The following is a 23,352-nucleotide window of genomic DNA, read 5'->3' on the forward strand; positions in this document are numbered from 1 at the left end:
CCATTTAGGAGTCACAAACACGAGTAAGCTCTTTCTCAGGACGATTGCAGTTTCTAGTCTTTCCTCTCATTATTCTAAAGCTGCAACAGCCACAGCCAAAAGACTGGAGTTACATAACGATTATAGGGGTTCAGATGCTCCTCCACTTATGGACAATCCCCCCCTTGCAGTCTCACTATTTCGCTGCGTGTGGGCTATTTGTTGAAATTCATTACATCCCGACATCAATCAATAAATCAAATGCTCTGGCAAAAAAAAGGAAAAAAGAAATTCTGCTATCTGTGGCTGTCGTGGGAATGTAATAAGCCCGTCTAACAATTTGATTTGGCCCAAATTAAATGATTGGACGGGCTACCTGCTTGCTAACCTTCCTTTTTGTTCAAAATGACTATTTTGGGGGAGTGTTTTTTTAGGGAGGCCTGAAGGGACGGGCTGTCAGTGTTGCCCAGTTGGCGACTTTCTCTCTAGATTTAGGGACTTTTGGAGCTAGTGCTGTTAGCTACTTTCCTTGGAAAGAGTAACCCAACACTGGGCTGGGTTTTTAGTAGGGATGCACCGATCCAACGTTTTCAGTCCTGATACCGATAGTGATACCTGGGCTTTGGGTATCGGCCGAAACGAGTACCGATCAGATACCAGTGTTTAATTAATAAGCTGTATGCCTCACTGTGTGGAAGTGACCGGGATCATTCTTTTATGTGTGAGGCGACATCAGGCTTGACTTAAATATTGCTTTACTAACTTTATAAAAAAAAAAAAAAAAATTACATAGATATAAATTTACTGAATTATTTATTATTAAAATAATAAATAATACACCAGCAACTTGGTAAAAAAATCATCAAAATGAAAAGGAATTGCAATTCCAGTATATAATATATAAATATAGAACTGAATTAAATAGATCGGCCCCATTGTCACCGATACCCGATCCAGCTATTAAAAGTTACTAAAAATAAATAAAATACTTGCTAGAATTGATGGCTTTCCTCTAGTGAGCAGTACTCATTTTTAAGGTAACTGAGGAAACTTAAATAAACCGCCAGCAAAAAGTGTGACACGAAGCACTGTGAATCTCTTGAATGTGTTGAATGCTTGGCAAAGAAAATGACCATAATCAAATTCAACATGCCTTTGAACTTAAGAATGGATGCGTCTTCAAGCTGAAGTAGGCCAGATCGGAGCAAATATGATTAAAAACATTTTTTTTATAAAACGGTCACTACATCCTGACAGTAGTACATGAAACGGTTAACCTGAAAAAAATCATGTTCCGCTGTGTTCTCCGGTGTCCTCTGGTGCTCCTAACGGCATCTGCAGGATTTCACAGACTGGAGGAAAACAAGCAGTAAGAGCTGATCTGAGGTCTGCTGTCCAGCTGCCGTCTATTAGAGCCGGCTGTCAATACCTCGTGAACTCCGACCAAACTGTCAAACTAGGCAGTGCTGATGTTGGCATCTGTTACGTTAATGCCTATTTCTCTCCTCAGATGTTTTTCAGAATCATCTTGTAGTGCACGGTTTAGCTGTAAAATTAGAAAATTTGTGACGCCGCCGCCATTGTAAAATCTGGTGAAGGAACGCCAAGTACCTGGTCACATGATCGGAGCACAGCCAATAGAAACGCTCTGTCTCTGAAATGACCTGTGATTTGTCAAAGTCTCCCGTCACGGGCTAGATGTTCTAAAGCCTGAAAACAGCCCATGAGGAGGAGCAGAAGTCTAGTTTTCTCTCAGAACACTTGAATTACAATATACTGAAAGGTTATTATGGGATGTTTGCCCAATGATGCCAAAAATATACTGACTACTGCAGCTTTAAATGCACTAGATTGATCAAAAATGTATATTTTGCTCACATCAGTCTAACAGGACTCTCATTGGCTGGTGCCCCCCCCCCCCCATGAAAGAATACAAATATGAAAATTATTCTAATTTGCAAGACAGGAAAAGAAGTTTGTCATGTCACAGGCTGAATGCAATGAAGGGAGGCCTAATGCAATTTGATCCCTACAGTTTGTAATCGTCTTACAGTTATCTGTCCGTCATTTAGTGCCCTCAGGCTTTTGGTGCATGCAGCCACTCTGGCTCCAGCATGGTTCCAGTTGCCAAGCTCTTAGTGGCATCATTGTCAATCAACACCTCGACTCTCAGCAGTTGCTTCTCCTCCTCTGGCTTCCTTCTGGTTCTCTATATTTATAATTTGTGGATTCAGATTATGTATATGCCTCATGTTGCAACACATTTGTGTTTCTGTATCAGAGAAAAGGACATAATATGTTTTTCAGTTTCTTGGTGAAATAACTCACAGAGAAGCTTGTTTTGGTTTCCTGTCTTTTCTCTCCTGCTCTGTATTTCTCACCATTCTCTTTTTCTCTATATCTCTCTGATTGACATGTGGTAACTCTGCAGCATTTAAGTACTCGAGGTGCAGACAGAAGCACTTTGTTCTTGCGTGTCGGTTGGCTGGTTTCAGCTGGTTTCCGGCCAATCCAAACATGACCTTCACACATACTGTGGGGATCCAGTCCATTGGCTCTGGATGATTTTGAGGTTTGGGGATCCGGGTGTTGGGACCAAGGAATAGGGGAATGGAGGTGGTTTTAAAAAATGGATGGTAGCGTATCTATGGGGTGGATGGAATAAGAGTTTGTGAGGCAAGATGTGCTTGTGTCCTTAAGTAAAGATCGAGGATAAATTTGATAATAGTGTTTGTCTGAAAATCTGTTTAAAGTCTACTGTGTCATTGTGACTTTCTCTCGCTAATTTGTATCTATCTATCTATCTAGCCATCTAGCCATCCATCCATCCATCCATCCATCCATCCATCCCTGTGCCCCCATACCACCCATGCAGTCCTAATTCAGATACTAAGAATTAGGGTTGGGAAAAATTGGTTTAGCTATGTATATCGATTTATTTATTTATTTATTTTTTTACAATTTTGAAATAGATTTTATAATGCCATGCCAGGGAACGATATATTTGATTCACTTGAGTCTATGCGGAGGTAGAAGGAAGTTCCCGCTTTTATCGTTGTAGCGAATAACGTGACATCATATCCGTTACGTATCCGTCAACCAAAACGCAACGCAGTCGGCCGCAACGAGACGCAACGACAAAGCAGAAAACGGCAGAGGGTCTGCGTGGGTACGACCTGCACCCTCACATTTTAAATCCAAAGTGGTAAACACTACACATCCAGTAAAGTATGGAAACACGTTGGGTTAGATACATTGCCAGGAAAAGCAGATGCTAAAGCTGCATGCTAACCCTGTCATGGACAGGAAACGTTATCGTATTGCGGTAACGTGCTGATCATGGATGTATAAAGAAAACGGAGCTGACGGGGAAAGCTAACGACGGACTTGGCAAAGTTAGCGGAAGTATACACGTGACTACATCCGGTTTTCAAAATAAAGTGTTAACAAAGAGAACTGTATATACAAAATACATATATGGAAATAAGATTGATTGGATTATATTCACCAGAAGTATAAAACATTACATATCCTTTATAAATTAAAAAGAAAATACCACTAATTTGTCAGAGAAATGTCTTTATTCTTTGATTTTTGGAAAATGTTCTGAAAAATGGCTGACAATGACTTATATATATTTGACTACATACATGCTGAAAATCCAAAATCTTTACCTTTTAAATTTAGATATTTTCCAAAGTAAAAGTCCCTTGAAGTGTATGATTCAACTTTTTTCCTACGGTCTAGTGTTAAATATCCCATAGGGTAAAAAGTGCGATTTTCATGTCTTTTATATCATAAAGCAGGTTTAAGTGCTATATACATGTAAATACTGTGAAAGTATCAAAACACTCAATCCATCGGAGAAATACACACAGCCCGTATTCAGAAACTGTGTGTTTGAAACAAGCCGTTAGGATTTCTGTCCATTTGTGATGTCACAAATGGACAATATTTAGACCATTACAGTTTTAAACGTAAACATACTAGATGTGTCCCAGTTTATTTCCTGTTGCAGTGTATGTGAATGACATCGGCTGACAGGATGTAAACATGGACCAAAGCTGTTTGCTAGCAACGCACTTCCGTTGAAATGCACTAAAACGGAGCATTTCAGACACATTTCAATACAGGTATATGCAGACAGACTATATGAAAAAAATAATGAGTTTTTTGAACATTAAAGCAAGTAAACATATTCTAATAGAAACCCAAAATGCAAACATGAACCTGAAAATGAGCATGATATGTTCCCTTCACAATATATCATAATATCTCAAGTACCAAAGTATCGAATCGGGAGATAGGTGCATCGTCCCAGCCCTTCTAGGAATATAGATTAGAGTGAAATAGCCAGAGAGGACCACAGACATAGAAAAGGCAGTAAAAGTAACTTAGGAAATAAGACATCAGATAGGAAGAAAGTGATGTGCAGAGAGCCGAATGATGAATGTCAGTCATCTGTAAAAAGAAAGACTCAATCTGAATCTTGTAAATTGTTATTCCTGATGCCCATTAGCCAGTCTACTTCTAGGTGAGATTAATGAGAGATACGTGGATTGAGAGATAGACAGAAAGATACGGGATGACATGCTCCATTGGTGCAGTTAGTGCTGCTGTAAACTGAGTATAGCACCATGAGGGCCTCTGCTGTCAGGACAGACACACACATACTGGATTGTGTGTATGTATGTTTAATAGAGCAGAACTTGCTCGTTTTCTATAACGGCTACTCTTGCACTCCAACTCTGGCACATTAAATCACTGCTGCTGGTGCCAGAGACACACTCTCTAAATCTGCCTGTTTGTTCTGCTTTTCTTTCTAACTTGAATTTTATGGTCATTTGAGTTTTTCTAGTCAAACGCTGGCCCCTAAAAATACTTTTCCTTCTTTCTTTTTTTCTTTTTTTCTTGTGTGACAGTGTCTGGGCTTTTTTATGATTGTATTTATCATATATTTGCATTAGGGCTGTCAATCGATTAAAATATTTAATTGCAATTAATCGCATGATTGTCCATCCTTAAAGCTTTAGTAGGCAGTATATTTTTGGCATCATTGGGCAAAAATTCCATAATAACCTTTCAGCATATTGTAATTCAAGTGTTCTGAGAGAAAACTAGACTTCTGCTCCTCCTCATGGCTCTGTTTTCAGGCTTTTAAAAAATCTAGCCCATGACGGGAGACTTTGACCAATCACAGGTCATTTCAGAGAGAGAGCGTTCCTATTGGCTGTGCTCCGGTCATGTGACCAGAACTTGGCGTTCCTTCAACAGATTTTACAATGGCGGCGTCACAAACTTTCTCATTTTACAGCTAAACCGTGCACTACAAGATGATTCTGAGAACATTTGAGGAGAGAAATAGGCATTAACGTAACATAACATTGATTCATATTTGATCAGCGCTGCCTAGTTTGACCGTTTGGTCAGAGTTCGTGAGTGATTGACAGTCGGCTCTCATAGACAGGAGCTGGACAGCAGAACTCAGATCAGCTCTTACTGCCGGAGGACACAGAGGAACATGATTTTTTTCAGGTTACCTGTTTCATGTACTACTGTCACAATATAGCGACCGTTTTATAAAAAAACTTTTTTTAATCATATTTGCTCCATCTCACCTACTTCAGCTTTAATCGCAAATTAATCATACATTTTTATTCTGTTCAAAATGTACCTTAAAGGGAGATTTGTCAAGTATTTAATACTCTTTCAATGTGGGAGTCGGCAAATATGCTGCTTTATGCAAATGTATGTATATATTTATTATTGGAAATCAATGAACAACACAAAACAATGACAGATATTGATCCAGAAACCCTCACAGGTACTGCATTTAGCATAAAACAATATGCTCAAATCATAACATGGCAAACTGCAGCCCAACAGGCAACAACAGCTGTCAGTGTGTCAGTGTGCTGACTTGACTATGACTTGCCCCAAACTGCATGTGATTATCATAAAGTGGGCATGTCTGTAAAGGGGAGACTCGTGGGTACCCATAGAACCCATTTACGTTCACATATCTTGAGGTCAGAGGTCAAGGGACCCCTTTGAAAATGGCCTTGCCATTTTTTCCTCAACAAAAATTAGCACAAGTCTAGAGCGTTATTTAGCCTCATTCGCGGCAAGCTAGTATGACATGGTTGGTACCGATGAATTCATTAAGTTTTGTAGTTTCATATGATGCCAGTATCTTCACTCTAGCTTTAGAACTGAACCTAAAAATCTCAAGTTGCGATAATGCGTTTAAGAAATTAGTGGTATTAAAATGAATTTATGCAAAATGTTATTATCTCCTTAACTTTGACAGCCCTAATTTGCATGCATGACAAATTATTTTTGATTTGTAGGATCAGCGACTAGCTACGTTGTACCTTATCTTTTAGACCAGATAGCTACTGTTGCTAAGCCATATCTCAGGGCTTTGGGCTTCCGAACAATGTACAGTTAGGGAAATAATAGCATCGTACTTTTTTTTGACCCGGCCAGCCAATTTTGAAATCTAGTCTTGGCCTCAGTGGTTTGCTGAGGGTAAATTTGAAGTCAGATTTCTGAGTATGAAAGGCCATTTTTTTTCCACCATACATGTCGATGTGAATTTATGACAGCTGAGGTTTGCATTATTCATGTGAAAATAAATGTTGAAGAAACTTGTGTTATTGCCTAGCTCGCTGAGATCAGCTCTGCCAACCCCTTTGGCAACAAATTATATTTTCAGCGTTAATTTAAGTTTCAATTTGAAGATTGCATTACTGTAAGTTTTGGTTTTGCAAAATGAACAGTGGGGCTGTATACTACAGAAGGAAATACCCAACTCTTTATCTTTTAGCAAGTCATTATAGAATCATTAGCAAGCAAAAGTTTATTTATACAGTACAGCTAATTTAATTAAATATACAGTGTGCTTCACTGAAAACCCATAACTTTAAAACTGTATACACATACTGTCAGTGGTGGAATGTAACTAAGTACATTTACTAAGTACTGTACTTAAATACAATTTTGAGGTACTTGTACTTTACTTGAGTGTTTCTATTTTATGCTACTTTATAATCAACTACATTTCAGGGGATAAATATTGTACTTTTTACTTCACTACATTTATTTGACAGCTTTAGTTCCTTTGCAGATTCAGGTTCTTAATACTAAATATAAATCAACAAATACATTCTTATATAATATTATAGGTTCCAGCACCGTATAAAGCAATTCAAATTAGCTCCGCCTTTACCAGCTTCAACATTAACGCGATGACCACATTAATGCATCAATAATTATAATCCAATAAAATAATATGATTCTGCCTTAAAGGCCCCATATTGTAAAAAGTGAGATTTTCAGGTCTTTTATATCATAAAGCAGGTTTAATTGCTATATAAATACTGTTAAACCATCAAAACGCTCAATATACGGAGGAATACACACAGACCATATTCAGAAATTGTGCGTTTGAAACAAGCCGTTAGGATTTCTGTCCATTTGTGATGTCACAAATATGAAATATTTAGACCATTACGCGGTTTTAAACTTAAACATTCTAAATGTGTCCCAGTTTACTTCTTGTTGCAGTGTATGTGAATAACATCAGCTGACAGGAAGTAAACATGGATCCAAACTGTTGCCTAGCAACGCAATTACGTTGAAATGCACTAAAACTAAGCGTTTCAGATGGAAGGTAAATACAGGCATATTCAGGCAGACAGTATGAGGAAAATAAAGTGTTTTTTGAACATTATGGCATGTAAACATGTTCTAATAGAAACACAAAATACAAGTATGAACCTGAAAATGAGCACGATATGGGACCTTTAATATAAATTTAAATATGGTTTATGCTAATACTTGTATACTTTTACTTTAGTAACATTTAAAATGCAGGATTTGTTCTTGTAAAAGCATTTTTTACACTGTGGTATTGCTATTTCTACTGAAGTAAAAGATCTGAATACATCTTGTACCACTGCATACTCTACATACAGACATAAATGCTGTGCTAACAGTTAAGTATACACACAATTGAGCACAGGGATGGGAATTTTGCTGATGGGAACTAGCAGCTTAAACTCAAGTGATGCCCTGATTAACATTAAAAACACTAGTCATTATGAAATATTTGTGTTGGGTAGGCTTTGCTTCAAAAAGTAATACTTCATAAAGCCTGTTTAGAGAGGATTGTGCTGTGACCTGAAACGGTGTCAGTTGGCCTGGTGTGACCACATTTTTATGTATTTTCCCCATTACTTCATGAAATGAATACTTATTAAAGTTAAGTTGCCGCTTCAGTTCAGTTCAATTTTGTGAGCACAGTTTTGTACTGTGGTGCACGTGCACCTCTGTATTAGCAGTCAACAGCTTAGATCCTCTTGTGCTGCTCCCACCTCTATAGGGTTTCAATAAGAATGTGAGAACACATTCACTGGGGTTTTACTGCAGGTTAAAACTCACACTGCCTCGCACACCTCCACCTTTCTCGTGTGAAAACATTCTTCTCAGGTGTGTCATTACAGGTGATTTCCTCTTTCTCCTCCCTGACTATCTCTGACTGACTCATGTTTCTACCTTCTCGCCGGAAATCATTAGACTTTCTATGGAAATGTCTTATTGTTTGCAAAGTTATTTTTAGTGTCTCCAAAATGCCTCTGGCTGTAGTGCCTGAGCATTCTCACGAAGAATCAGACTGCAGGTCACATGAGGAGTCACCACCGGGGGGTGCTGTGCTGTCTTTCTCAGCACCACCTCACCTCTTTGTCTTTATCTGTCTTCCCGTCTTGGCTCAGTCACACAGTGGTTACCATCCTGCTTACTAGTACAGTGCCCGTTCAAAACATGCCTGTTCAGAACGAGCTGAATGCTGGGCCTGTGTACACCCAGGTTGGTTAGTCGCGGTCAGAAACATCTGTGAAATACACTTAGCAGAGCTAATTTCCAATTAGGCGTATTAGTTGCTTACTTTGACATAAACACAGTGGTTATAAAGTAGAGCATGGATCTAATCAGTCTTACTCATGGGGAAAAACATGCACAGGTCGCAGCTTACTCACGGTCCCACCGGTGAAATACCAAGCCCCCAGGAAGAGCGCCTGTTGTTGATCCCAATTTTTGTAGTGGCCAAACGGCGGTACTACAACTTCCGTGTCCGTCACGTGATGCCATGGGGCCCAAAAATAATTTTCCCCATAGACTTACATTGGGAAAGAGACGTCTGTAACGCAGCAGATCCTTTTTTTTTTTAAGGTGAATCAACTCCCCAGTACGAACACTTGAATAGACCTTATTTAAATCATTATGTCCTAAAAGTTGTAAAATGGACTAATAGCCAAATCAGAGTTGTTTTCCTTCCTCCGTTCATATGAATGAGACCCAGACCGAGGCTGGAGCAAGGGCTGGAAGGCGGAGTTAGCAAGCCATGACGACAGCGTGACGGCTGTGACCCCGTGACTGAGCCGACTCTACTGGAGCGCCTGCTCCGTGGGCCCAATGGATGATGAAGATCGCCAAAAGATCCGGATACTTGTCCAGTAGTTGAGCCGTTTTGGCACCGTGCACCACTGAGCAACTTTCATAGAAATGAACGGGGCCCCACCTCCAACGCTGTATCTAGTTCTCTTTATACATCCATGTGAAATACACTCTTGTTCGATTCTGCTTTCAGTTGGCTATCCGCTGATTCCGCACGTGACTCCAGGGAAGGGAAGAAGAGCTTGGTTGTAAAATGAACAGGTGGTCAATGAGCCGCTGACGTTCAGAACGCGTGCCCATTTGGAACGGGCCGATTGCTTGACTCCCGGTAGGCTCCCGGTATTGCTGCTTGCAGTGTTGTCGGGGGCATGTCCCCCATTCAGAGTGCGGAACCACGGTCGGCCCAGAGGCGGGCGACATGCTCGTGTCAGTCTGCACTGAGCTCTGTCTGCTTGTCTGTTCAAAGAGTCTTAATATTGAACCTGTCACGTTTCCAAATTGTACCAAATTCAACACTGCATGTCCTTGGGTCCCCACCAATACTCTCGCCAATTGTGAAGTCGATCGGATGAACGGTTCTCGAGATATACGTATAACACACAGACAGAGATTCCTTGCTTTATAGTTAGACTGTTGGCTCGGTTTAAACTAACTGTTTTCTTGCTGATATTACAGTAATTCATTACACTTTCAAAAGAAGTTCTTGCCAACAGGACAAATGAAACCTGAGCTCACTGAATACAACAACAGATTAAATATCATTAATTACTGAGATGTTATTTAATACGGAAACAATATCCAGTCATAAAGAATTAGTACTGGGTAAATGATTTTGTTAGTTAAAACTGCCATGTGCCACAATCTAAAAATAAGAGTCTTGTGTTTAAAATTAGAAACTGTTGATGAGTGATAGGGAATCTTCTTAGGCAATCTTGGTGATGTATCACAAAAATTATTTTCACAAATAACTCTGATGAAATACCATTTTATAATATTGAGTTTAAAGTTAGAGTGAAGATACTGGTATCATATGAAACTAGAAAACCTAGGGAATCCACTGGTACCAATCATGTCATACTAGCTTGTCACGAAGGAGCGAGGCCAAATCACGCGAGGAAAAACTGGCAAGGCAATTTACCGTTTGCCACCTAGCAACACTGCAGCCGTTTGGCTAGAAAGACACAACAACCAACAATAATGTCTCTATAACTACATTTATGATCAAATTGACACATGTTCTATTACACAGACTCATGATTAGGTTATGGAAAGTTAAAGTTACATCTCCTCTCGTACAATTCCCGAGCCTTCGGCTCCTCGACTACTTCACTCAGCGTCAATCTTGACGTCTCACCCCCTTTTTATAGCTTCAAATTACTAATTAAAACCAAACTTTTCAGAAAAATGAACACTTGAACATACACCACTGTACTTGACTTTTTACTTTGGCCCATGTTCCATCTGCTAACATGGAGGGGGTGGGATTTATGACCTGTACTACAGCCAGCCACCAGGGGGCGATCAAGATGTTTTGGCTTCACTACTAGGGAGCTAGTAGTAGTGGTGGTAGTAGTAGTAATAGTAGCAGTAGGAGGAGGAGGAGGTTGTGAGCCTAGTAGATAGCTCAGGGCATTTGCCCTTTTCTATCCATAAGCAGTCATCGATGGAGGGAGGAGGGAGGAAATGGAGGGAGGAAATGGAGGAGGAGCCCACTCGGTAGGGAGGCAGCATGTCCCATGCCCGGCCAGTTGAGTAGTTTTTTTATTTTTCCTTTTTTTCCTTCTTCTTATAACAAATAAAATAAAATGAAATATGAATAAAATAAAATAAATCCGGAAAAAAAAAAAATATATATATATAATTAAGAAATTAAATATAGATAAAGAAAATGAAAAAAAAGCCAACGGAACTGGGCAAAGATCAATATCAAGGTGTGTGCATGTGACTGTGTACGGTGTGTGTGCTTGAGAAAGGGCAGTCAGTCAGGGTGCAAATCAAATTAAGGCAAGATTAAAAATAAATAAATAGATAGGTAAAAGAATGATGGATAAAAAGATGATGTTTTAGTTGTATGTGGTGTGTGAGTTACATGTAATCCTGGGTTAGTGTTGGTGGGGGGAAGCGTTGATAGTTTTGGGCAGCTGTCATGTCGTCCATCCTTATATACAGTCTATGGTTGTAGTAAATATAAATAGTCTAGTAGTAGTAAATGGTCAAGCAAATCTTAGGAGTCTAGTGTGCTCTTTCACCCGAACATCCCCCCATCTGTCTCCCTCTCCCTCTCCCTCTTCCTCTCCCTCTCCCTCTCCCTCTCCCTCTACCTCTTCCTCTCCCTCTCCCTCTTCCTCTCCCTCTCCCTCTCCCTCTTCCTCTCCGTCGCCATCTGTCCTGCTGTCCTGTTCTTGCTGACAGAGAAGGGTGCGTTTGCTAGCTGGCCTTGTTGTTATCTGTTTACAAGCCAGTGTTTGTTCAGAGCATGATCATGTTACAGGACAACCCATGCTAGTCTCAGTCACTGTCACACACAAACACTCGCGCACACACACACACATGCACAGACATATAGCCCAACAGTAGTCTAGTTTAGACTGTCAGCTAATTCTCGAGCAGTTGCTGAGGCATCAATCTCCATCTGAACTCCTTTGGTTTTTGGCCCTGTCTCCTGCAGCCAGGGCTTCTGTTTGACTGGGGACCACTGCTAGGCCTCGTAGTATTTCTTAAATCTCATTACGGTGTTTTGTTTTTATGAAGTTTTTTTTTTTTTTTGTTCACTCCACTCCACCATTTTCTTCACTTGAATTGTTGGCTGTCCTCCCTGCTGCTTATTGGGGAAAATGGTTCCAGCCCTTTTGGAAAATATGTCCTGATTAGTGGTCGATTGGCTGGTGGTTGAGAAGTGTGAAGAGTTCATTTGGAGGATCTATATCGACAGCGAGCTACGCTAACGAGAACACTGTTAGCGGCAGAGAGAGAGGGAGACTGTTGACAAGCCAAACATTCTCTCAGCTTTTTCCCCTCTACACTCTCTCTCTCTCTCTCTCTCTCTCTCTCTCTCTCTCTCTCTCTGCATCTTACTTGCTCTACTACTTGTCAAACCTCAAACCATCAAACCTCTTTCGCTCTCAGTTTGACAGTATTTTATTGCTAACACTCTTTGCTGCTGTTTGTCTTTAAGGATGACATTTTAATTATCCCCTTGGGGAAATTGTGACTACACAGGACCAAGTAGTAGTATATAGCACGAATGGAATAGAATAGTGAATAAATATGTAGTATGGAGATTTTGTAAACAAAACATGAATATGTAAAGTCCATTAACCTCTTAAGTCCTAGGGTGCTGAGAGGTGTAGTTCACCTAGACAGAGACATACCCATAATAAATCAAGAATAGCTCCACAACTAGCAGGTCTGTATAAGACGTCAGAGAATTCATCCCCAGTGTCAGTAACATGGTGACTGTTCCTATGCCTGAGTAAACTGTGATGAACCAAAGGAAAAACTTTCATTTTTATCCTCGCCTAAAATGTTTTCTAGATGAGACAGTGGATAACACCATTATAGCAGTGAAGCAGTTTTAGTCAGGATAGGACCAGGAGGACTCTCCATTTAGCCACTTGGACACCTAAAGTGTGCCAAATTGGGTTTTGTACCTCTTGAAAGGGAATCTGGCTCTAAAATACTCCTGATATCCACTACAGGAGGCGATGTGCACACAATGGAGCCTTTGGCCATGACATTTACCCTGTGCATCGTTGCCAAACAACATTTTTTTGGACAAAATACATTTGGAGTGTTGTTTTAGTAGCGTTAAGGCCTCGTCTTTTAGAAACAATTCAGAAAAAAGACCACCGCAGCATTTTATGAAGGCAGTGTTTTAACACGCAGCTCAGCCAAACCCGGTACCGAGTTTTAAAAAGTCTGCAATAAAACATACTGGGAACAGACTTAATAAGACTTAATAAGACTAAATATGACGAAAAATGACAGCATGGCGACAGCAGAAGGCAGAAGTATTAGCTTTAGAATAAACAGAATTTGCATATATGGCTCATACTATTTTTTTTACTGTGATTCCATCTCAAAAAGATTAAAAAAGTCCTAAATCACTAAAAATTCCTAAAGAGCACTTGCTCATATTTCTGGGTGTGTTTGAGCAACAGACATAAGCAGTACTTTAATGTTGTCTTCTATGCTAATCCACTTTTCTTCCATGTGTGCGTGTGTGTGTGTGCGCACTTTTGCAAATATGTGTGTGTGTTTGCCAACTGTGTGTTTCTAGCATGACGTGTCATCTGGAGCTCTTAAGGCGGCACTGGACGCTGTGGTGCAGGAATGTGTGAGCTTTGTCGGGGTGGACATCAACATCTGTTCCGAGACGCTGATGAGGTAGACGACACATGAAGACACACACATATATATATATATATATATATATATATATATATATATATATATATTTGCTCACAAGCATGTGCACTCTCTCCTGCACACACACACACACACACACACACACACACACACACACACACACACACATATATATGCAAACAGAGATGAAGTAGGGCTTAGACCTCTGACATACTTTCCCTTAGTAGTCACAACATGGCAAAGCTTCATTCACACGCGTGCTCGATGCTTTCGCACATGCATGCACACACGCACACACACACACACACGCACACACACAGGCACACACACAGGCGGCCTGCCAGCTTTCTGTTTAGACTAATGCTTCACACCCTGGCCTCACTTATTGGGCTGACTGGCATCAACAGAAGGGATTAGGTGAGGTAGACACACACACACACACACACACACAGAAATATACATGTATGCATAGTTGCAAATATCTTCGGTGGTATGCTGTGCACTCACACCCTTATTTACTACAACATGTACTCTACATCCATGTATGTACACACACATACACATCATTTAAAAGTACAGGAAGTGCACAAATTTGATATATACACACACACTTGAAGTAGATACAGTCTAAAATGAGCTGGCATTAGCTGCAGGGCAGGCATCAGGTCATCTGTTTACCTGTCTGCTCTGCAAGTGAGCTTTTTTCCATTCCTGCCAGAAGTTATGCTACACACACACACACACACACACACACACACACACACACACATTAAACACACACCAACGTGTTGATGACTGAGGTATTATGTGGAGTGTTGACATTGCCGTGTGTTGTAGCGTGAGTGAGTCACTGTGGGCATTAACAGAGCAGACCTAATTGAGTTTCAAATCACCTCTCCTCGTTGCTCGGCCAAAACTGGACTCACTAAATATTGGCTTGTGAGCGTTTCCCCTCCTTGTTTGAATGCCAGATCACGGTCTGCATAATCTGCTCTGTTTGTTTGGATATTATAGAGATCAGGGGCCAGATGTAGAAATGATATGTACGCAAAAAAACAAAAAACAAACAGGCAAACACCATTTCCTATATATAAACTGGTATATATATTAAAAAAGTGTGCGGTGAGAATGTCACCTCAAGATACTCCAATGTAGAACAGAGACCTCAGATATAGACCTCAACAAACTTCCATGAAAGGATTTTGATAAATAGATGATGTGTTCTGTGACATTTTCTCTCTTCATTTGTTGTTTTATCTCCTAGGCATGTAGCAGGCATGAACGTGGGCAGGGCGCGGAATATCGCAGAGTGGAGAGAGCAGAACGGTCCCCTCATCAACAGAGAGCAACTCAAACTGGTCAAAGGCATGGGTCCCAAGACCTACCAGCAGTGTGCCGGCTTCATTAGAATCAACCCGCAAACCCTACACAGGTAAACACCCGTATGCAAACTGTATGTATAGATACACACTAGGGATGCACTGATACCATTTTGGGTACTTACATTTGGGTACTCGCTGATACCGAGTACCGATACGAGTACTTCTCTGTGCCAAAAGACCCTCGTTAACAGCCAGCTGGAGGGTGTGAGCGACACACGGCAGGCTGGGGAGTCCCGCATACGAGGCGGTGCGCCGCGACCGGCTCTAGGTCGGCTTGGAAAGGCTCGGGGCGAAGGTGGCTCGCGGCCGCAGCTTTACAGCGCTCCCTGCCCGGACCTCGCCGCACCGTGGACAAAGGGCTCGCTGCGCCCTCTCTCCCTGCCGGGGACGGCCCCCTGCTCCCGGTGCGACTGTTGACTGGGGCGGACTGTCCACAGTGCGCCCCAGCCGCGTCTTGCCGCCAGATCGGGGCTCGGCCCACGTAAAAGGCGCCAGGGGTCTGCGGCGATGTCTGCAACCCACTTGACCTGTCTTGAGACACGGATCACGGAGTCTAACGCACGCGCAAGTCAGAGGGTGCAAGCAAAACCCCATGGCGCAATGAAAGTGAGGGCTGGTGCGCGCCGGCTGAGGTGGGATCCCGGCCCAGCGGGGTCGGGCGCACCACCGTAAAGTGGTATCGCAGCCGTTGTATCGGAGCCGTTTTGCGAGTACTAGTACATGAGCACAGTATCGGACCAGATACCCGATACTGGTATCGGTATCGGTGCATCCCTAATACACACACAGGTACACACAGCTGAATCAGGTTCTGTCTCACATTACTTTCTTACCTATATTTCTCATGAAAGGATCAGTCTACACAAATTGCAGAAAAACATTTTTCCTTACTTACATTTTGTGGAATCTACCCAAGCAGGTTTTTTTGGTTTAATTTGCCCAAGTTTTGAGATATGTATCTCCAAGATTTCTTCAGTTGAATTTTGTTTGTGGTGTTCGAAATGACATTTAAGAAATTCAAACAGCAACATCTCGCTCAAAGTTCAGCTTTATAGTAATTATATACTAGGGATGCTCATTTTGAAGAATGTTCTTAACCGATAACCGACCCTCGTTAACTGATTATTAACCGTTAACCAACGATTTGTGCCTCTCATGCAGCGGTGTACCAGCTGCAGGAGCACAACAGATGTTGGTTGACGGGAGTCTCCAGTTCAGCGTCCGCGAGCGTTAACTTAGCAGCTACGATGCTGCGTGTAGTGTCGCGGACATTCAGCCACTTTCCCAGTAAAAGTCTCCACCACACATTTAGTTTAGTTTAGCAGGTTGTCAGCTGTGTTTCTGCCCGGCGGAACTTTAGTGAGTTGCCAACAGACAGTGTGTGTATTTGTGCTACGTTAGCAGCTCTAGCATTGCCGGAGGCTTCGTGCTCGCCGCCGCCGCACACGTAGTCTGCGTAACTTTAGTGAGTTTCCAACAGACCGTGTGTGTGTGTTGACGGTGAGTGTGAGGTTGTTGGTGGTGTTCTAGCTGTGAACGTAGGTGTAGCAGTGTGTGTACTGTTTATTTGTCGGTGAATAAATGTTATGAAACTACAACTCCTCCACTCCACTCAAGAGAGCCAGAGACCAGAGCCGACTTCCTGTGGCCCTGCAACTCCGGCTCCGCCTCTTAAGGTGGGCTGTTAAGGTGGACCAGCTTTTCTCCTTAAAGAGACGAGCCGCTCCTCTGAGCCGCTCAGCTTTTGAATTAATTATTAACATTTCTTTTAACCGTTTTAACCGATAGCATTTATCGGTTAAAATGCTTAATGTCGGTTAACGGTTAACGGTTAATTATGGACATCCCTATTATATACTATGGCAGTGGTGATACGTATCGTATCGCCAGATTCTTGCAAATACACAGCCCCAGCATCTATGCTAACCTCTTCAGGAGTTGCCATTGTTGTTTTGAGCAAACTGTCGCTTCTCTGTGCCTCAAACACACACCTGTAGCCCGTAGCTACCAGTAACTCTCACAGGACTCTGATTGGTCCGTGCCATTTGATATGTGATCCCGCGATTCTCGCATGATCTTGTGACATCGCAAGAATCCAGCTGTCGTGCAAGGTAATGACTAAATACCACAAGATGTAATTGAGAAATACGTTTTTTTTTGTAATTTGGTGAATCGACCCCTTTGATGCAAAGTTGTGTTTGCTTCCTAAGACTTCTCCTCATACATTTAAAACACCTTTGTTTCTTTCTTTCCAAACAGTGCCAAATCCTCACCTCACCCCGTACCAGGGAAACCAGCGGCTAAGAAGGGCAAAGGAAAGACTGGTGTCAACATATCAAACTCATTTAACCCCCTGGACCAAACCTGTATACACCCAGAGTCCTACCATGTGGCACAGAGGTACAGTACACACAAACACACACACACGCACACGCACACACACACACACACACACACACACACACACACACACACACACACACACACACACACACACACACACACACACACACACTTGAACAGCAGCATACCCCACCGGCCAAAGCATGTTCGGCTAAGATGGAGTTGATTTTGACACTGTCTCATATGGGGCTGGTTATAGTGGTGGAGGACTCTGATTTGATTTACACAGACATGAGATACAACAGAGAGAGGAGGCTTTGGCTTTGTACGTGTGTATGTCAGTGTGACTTTGTGTGTCCTCATGTGAGAAATGATTGTTAGTGCTGCTGATGCTGATATCAAAAGCACATTGAACATCTGCCCAAAACTTGTAGGTCCTGTTTTTGTGTGTGAGTGAGTGAGAGTCTAGAGAGGGAGGGAGGGAGGGAGGGCCCTCTCTCTTACAGCTGTAGTCACTCAACTGTGTTTAGTCTACATAAGTTCTGACACTAGTGGCTCTAAGCATCGCTCCCCTCGTGTTGATGCGCCTTTAATGGCCTCTGTGCATGTGAGTGTGTGTGGGTGGATGCGTTTCCATGCGCACATGGTTGAAGATAGATTGATCCCGCTTGTATGAAACTGTGTTTTTGCTTATCTTTCCTACTTCCACTAAGTGACCATGTATGTTTGTGGGTTTATGATGTGTCTGTATCATTCAGTATATCAAAGAGCTGTTGGGGGTCAGATGTTTAAAAAGACAAATAACCACCCCCCTTCTATTATAAAACAACCTCTATTCCTTTCTCTCTTTTTATTCATCCTCTCTGTCTCACACATACAGCACATGTGCACACTACCCCCCCCCAATCCACACAACTGATGTTTCTTTAAATTTCTGTTTAATGTTTTTATTCATTCCTGTTGTTTTGGCAGACACCTTTCTCTTCTTTCTGTCTTTCTCTCTCAGCGCTGTTTGTTATCACAACTCAGTAAGGTGCCCAAATACTGCTGTTGTCATGGCCTCTTAGACGTCAGTCATCATTACCCACCAAGGCTGTCAATCCATTCAAATATTTAACCGCGATTAATCGCATGATTTTCCATAGTCAATCATAATTAATCACACATTTTTTTATCTGTTCAAAATGTACCTTAAAGGGAGATTTGTCAAGTATTTAATACTCTCATCAACATGGGAGTAGGAAAATATGCTGCTTTATGCAAATGTATGTACAGTGCAGTGAAAAAGTATTTGCCCCCTTCCTGATTTCTTATTTTTTTGCATATTTGTCACACTTAAATGTTTCAGATCATTAAACACATTTTAATATTGGACAAGATAACCCAAGTAAACACAAAATGCAGTTTTTAAATGATGATTTCATTTATAAGGGGAAAAAAGATATCCAAACCTACCTGGCCCTATGTGAAAAAGTAATTGCCCCCTAAACCTAATAACTGGTTGCGCCACCCTTGGCAGCAATAACTGAAATCAAGCGTTTGCGATAACTGGCAATGAGTCTTTCACATCGCTGTGGAGTAATTTTGGCCCACTCGTCTTTGCAGAATTGTTTTAATTCAGCCACACTGGAGGGTTTACGAGCATGAACGGCCTGTTTAAGGTCATGCCACAGCATCTCAATCAGATTTAAGTCCGGACTTTGACTATGCCACTACAAAACCTTCATTTTGGGTTTTTTAAGCCATTCAGAGGTGGACTTGCTGGTGTGTTTCGGATCATTGTCCTGCTGCATAACCCAAGTGCGCTTGAGCTTGAGGTCACGAACTGATGGCCGGACATTCTCCTTCAGGATTTTCTGGTAGAGAGCAGAATTCATGGTTCCATCAATTATGGCAAGTCGTCCAGGTCCTGAAGAAGCAAAGCAGCCCCAGACCATCACATTACCACCACCATGTTTGTCTGTTGGTATGATGTTCTTTTTATGAAATGCTGTGTTAGATTTACGCCAGATGTAACGAGACGCACACCTTCCAAAAAGTTCAACTCTTGTCTCATCAGTCCACAGAATATTTCCCCAAAAGTCTTGGGGATCATCAAGATGGTTTTTGGCAAAAGTGAGACGAGCCTTCGTGTTCTTTTTGGTCAGCAGTGGTTTTCGCCTTGGAACTCTCCCATGGATGCCATTTTTGCCCAGTCTCTTTCTTATTGTTGAATCATGAACACTGACCTTAATTGAGGCAAGTGAGGCCTGCAGTTCTTTAGATGTTGTTCTGGGTTCTTTTGTGATCTCCTGGATGAGTCGGCGATGCGCTCTTGGAGTAATTCTGGTAGGCCGGCCACTCCTGGGAAGGTTCACCACTGTTCCAAGCTTTCTCCATTTGTGGATAATGGCTCTCACTGTGGTTTGCTGGAGTCCCAAAGCCTTAGAAATGGCTTTGTAACCCTTTCCAGACTGATAGATGTCAATGACTTTGTTTCTCATCTGTTCTTGAATTTCTTTCGATCGCAGCATGATGTGCTGCTTTTTGAGATCTTTTAGCCTACTTAACTTTGTCAGACAGGTTCTATTTAAGTGATTGGCTAGTGAAATTGAACTCAGCTTTCCAAAACATGTGGTTGATCACAGTTAATTCATGATTTAACAAGGGGGGGCAATTACTTTTTCACATAGGGCCAGGTAGGTTTGGATAGCTTTTTCCCTTAATAAATTAAATCATTATTTAAAAACTGCATTTTATGTTTACTTGGGTTATCTTTGTCTTACATTAAAATTTGTTTAATGATCTGAAACATTTAAGTGTGACAAATATGCAAAAAAATATGAAATCAGGAAGGGGGCAAATACTTTTTCACGGCACTGTATATATTTATTAATGGAAATCAATTAACAACATAAAACAATGACAAATATTGTCCAGAAACCCTCACAGGTACTGCATTTAGCATAAATGTATTTCGCATAAATGCAGTACCTCAAATGTTCAAATCATAACATGGCAAACTGCAGCCCAACAGGCAACAACAGCTGTCAGTGTGTCAGTGTGCTGACTTGACTATGACTTGCCCCAAACTGCATGTGATTATCATAAAGTGGGCATGTCTGTAAAGGGGAGACTCGTGGGTATCCATAGAACCCATTTACATTCACATATCTGGAGGTCAGAGGTCAAGGGACCCCTTTGAAAATGGCCATGACAGTTTTTCCTCACCAAAATTTAGTGTAAGTTTGGAGCATTATTTGGCCTCCTTTGCGATAAACTAGTATGACATGGTTCGTACCGATGGATTCCTCTGCTACAACCTAAAAATTGCAAGTTGCGTTAATGTGTTAAAGAAATTAGTGACATTAAAACGAATTTGCGTTAACACGTTATTATCACGTTAACTTTGACAGCCCTATTTCCCCCACATGGGGTAGTGTGTTGCTGTTTGTGTGTGTTTTTGTGTTACATGTTTTTTACAAGTGTTTCCATTTGAATTGTCTTTTTCTATCAGTCGGGTTGGAGTCGTACTGATTGTTTCATCTGCTGATGAATCTTAATTAATTAAATTAATAAAAATTTGACAGTTTAAATACATTTTCTCTCTTCTTTTAAAAAGTCTTAATTAGGGATGCACCGATACCACTTTTTTTCAGACCGAGTACAAGTATCTACATTTGGGTACTCGCCGATACCGATTACCGATACGAATACTTCTCTGTGCCGAAACACCCTTGTTAACAGCCAGCTGGAGGGTGTGAGCGACACACGTCAGGCTGGGGAGTTCCGCATACGAGGCATATGGAAAGGCTCGGGGCGAAGGTGGCTTGCGACCGCAGCTTTGCAGCGCACCCAGCCCGGACCTCACCGCACCGTGAGGGGGCTCCCTGCTCCCGGTGCGACTGTCGACCGGGGCCCCAACCGCGTCGTGCCGCGGCCCACGGAAAAGGCGCCAGGTGTCTGTGGCGTTGTCGGCAACCCACACGACCCGTCTTGAAACACGGACCAAGGAGTCTTACGCACGCGTGAGTCAGAGGGTGCAAGCAAAACCCCGTGACGCAATGAAAGTGAGGGCCGGCGCGTGCCGGCTAAGGTGGGATTCCGGCCCAGCAGAGTCGGGCGCACCACCCGCCCGTCTCGCCCGCACCGTCACGGAGGTGGAGCGTGAGGACCCGAAAGATGGTGACGAGGGTTAACGTCGCGCTGCTGTAAAGTGGTATCAGTATCGGTGCATCCCTAGTCTTAATATCACATTTAAATCCAGTGTCTAGAAATGTCTGGAAATAGAAAATGAACGAAAAGTATTGATTTCACTCTGATTCGGTCTCGCCAAACGGACTATGGCTTGTTAAAGGGACTATTTGTAACTTTCAGAATTGCTTGTTAACAGCGACACCTGTGACCGTTAAGTCAACGAAAGTCAGCGTCGGGCTCGCGCTTGTGCTCGCTCTACATAGACATGAACGAGCATCGCTCAAAACAGTGAGGCGACACACGTCAGCTAAAACCACAATATCACTCTATATTTCAGCTGCTTGGCAGTAATGTTAGCTGACCAGACCAAGGTCTCTCCATGAATCACTGCTGATCCTAGTGTTGGCTTTTCCTGCTTCAGGAACAGCGTAGCCACACGCGAGCGCACATATGCACATATGCGAGCGTGCACGGGATCCCGACCCGGTAGATTTATACTTGTAAAAAGTTACAAACAGTCCCTTTAAAGCACCCCAAGTCAACTTTTTTTTCTTTTTCTTTGTTCTGTAGCCCGCAGCACATTTTGAACACTGTCTTTGTACATTACATGCGCTACATTTAGCTAAGTAGGTGGTAGTGTGTGGTAGGAAATCACACCATCACGTCTGTTGTACATTTCTCTTCTCTTGCCCCTTGTCTTTTTTCTCTCTATCATTACATCTTTCTGTTGTTTCTCATTAGTCTACTTGTCATTCTCTGCTCTTTCTATTTTTCCTGCTGTTCAGATATCTTAAAGGTCCCATATTGTAAAAAGGGAGATTTTCAGGTCTTGTACATTATAAAGCAGGTTTAAGTGCTTTATAAATACTGTTAAACTATCAAAAACGCTCAATATACGAAGAAATACACACAGCCCATCTTCAGAAATTGCACATTTGAAACAAGCCATCATGATTTCTGTCCATTTGTGATGTCACAAATATACAATATTTAGACTATTACATGGCTTTAAACGTAAACATTCTAAATGTGTCCCAGTTTATTTCCTGTTGCAGTGTATGTGAATAACATCAGCTGACAGGAAGTAAACATGGACCCAAACTGTTGCCTAGCAACGCAATTCCGTTGCAATTCCATTGAAATGCGCGAAAACGGAGCGTTTCAGACAGAGGGTGAATACATGTATATTCAGACAGACAGTACGAGGAAAATAATGTGTTTTTTCGAACATTACAGCATGTAAACATGTTCTAGTAGAAACACAAAATACAAGACCTTTAACCCTGCGTTGGCAAATGTATCCTTTGTTATGACTTATAATAACAAAGGATACATAATAATCCATATCCGGCAATTTAATCAGTTCAGAGATAACAACTGGGTTGGATGCTATATTCAAATTTGTACATTAGATTTATTTACATATACCATGGATACCGGCGTATATATACATACATTTCGATATCTACACTTATACATATATATATACAGACGTAGGCAAAGTTGTTGGTAACGTTACGTTAAAGAGAGAAAAACACACAATGGTCACTGAAATAACTTGAAACTGACAAAAGTAATAATAAATAAAAATTTACTGAAAATTAACTAATGAAAATCAGACATTGTTTTTGAATTGTGGTTCAAC

The 23,352-nt window shown here is 41.6% G+C and overlaps 1 protein-coding gene across 3 annotated transcripts in view; it reads left to right on the plus strand.

Moving 5' to 3' along the window:
* srbd1 (S1 RNA binding domain 1) overlaps positions 1-23,352 on the plus strand; it is a 98,212-nt gene that overhangs the window by 62,714 nt on the left and 12,146 nt on the right. For all 3 annotated transcript variants that reach the window (XM_074645272.1, XM_074645274.1, XM_074645273.1), the window contains exons 17-19: positions 13,718-13,824; positions 15,071-15,238; positions 17,448-17,588. In XM_074645272.1, coding sequence (XP_074501373.1) covers positions 13,718-13,824; positions 15,071-15,238; positions 17,448-17,588 — 416 coding nt within the window. The remainder of the gene's footprint in view (positions 1-13,717; positions 13,825-15,070; positions 15,239-17,447; positions 17,589-23,352) is intronic.

The sequence above is a fragment of the Sebastes fasciatus genome, chromosome 9, assembly GCF_043250625.1.
Source record: "Sebastes fasciatus isolate fSebFas1 chromosome 9, fSebFas1.pri, whole genome shotgun sequence".
NCBI lineage: Eukaryota > Metazoa > Chordata > Actinopteri > Perciformes > Sebastidae > Sebastes > Sebastes fasciatus.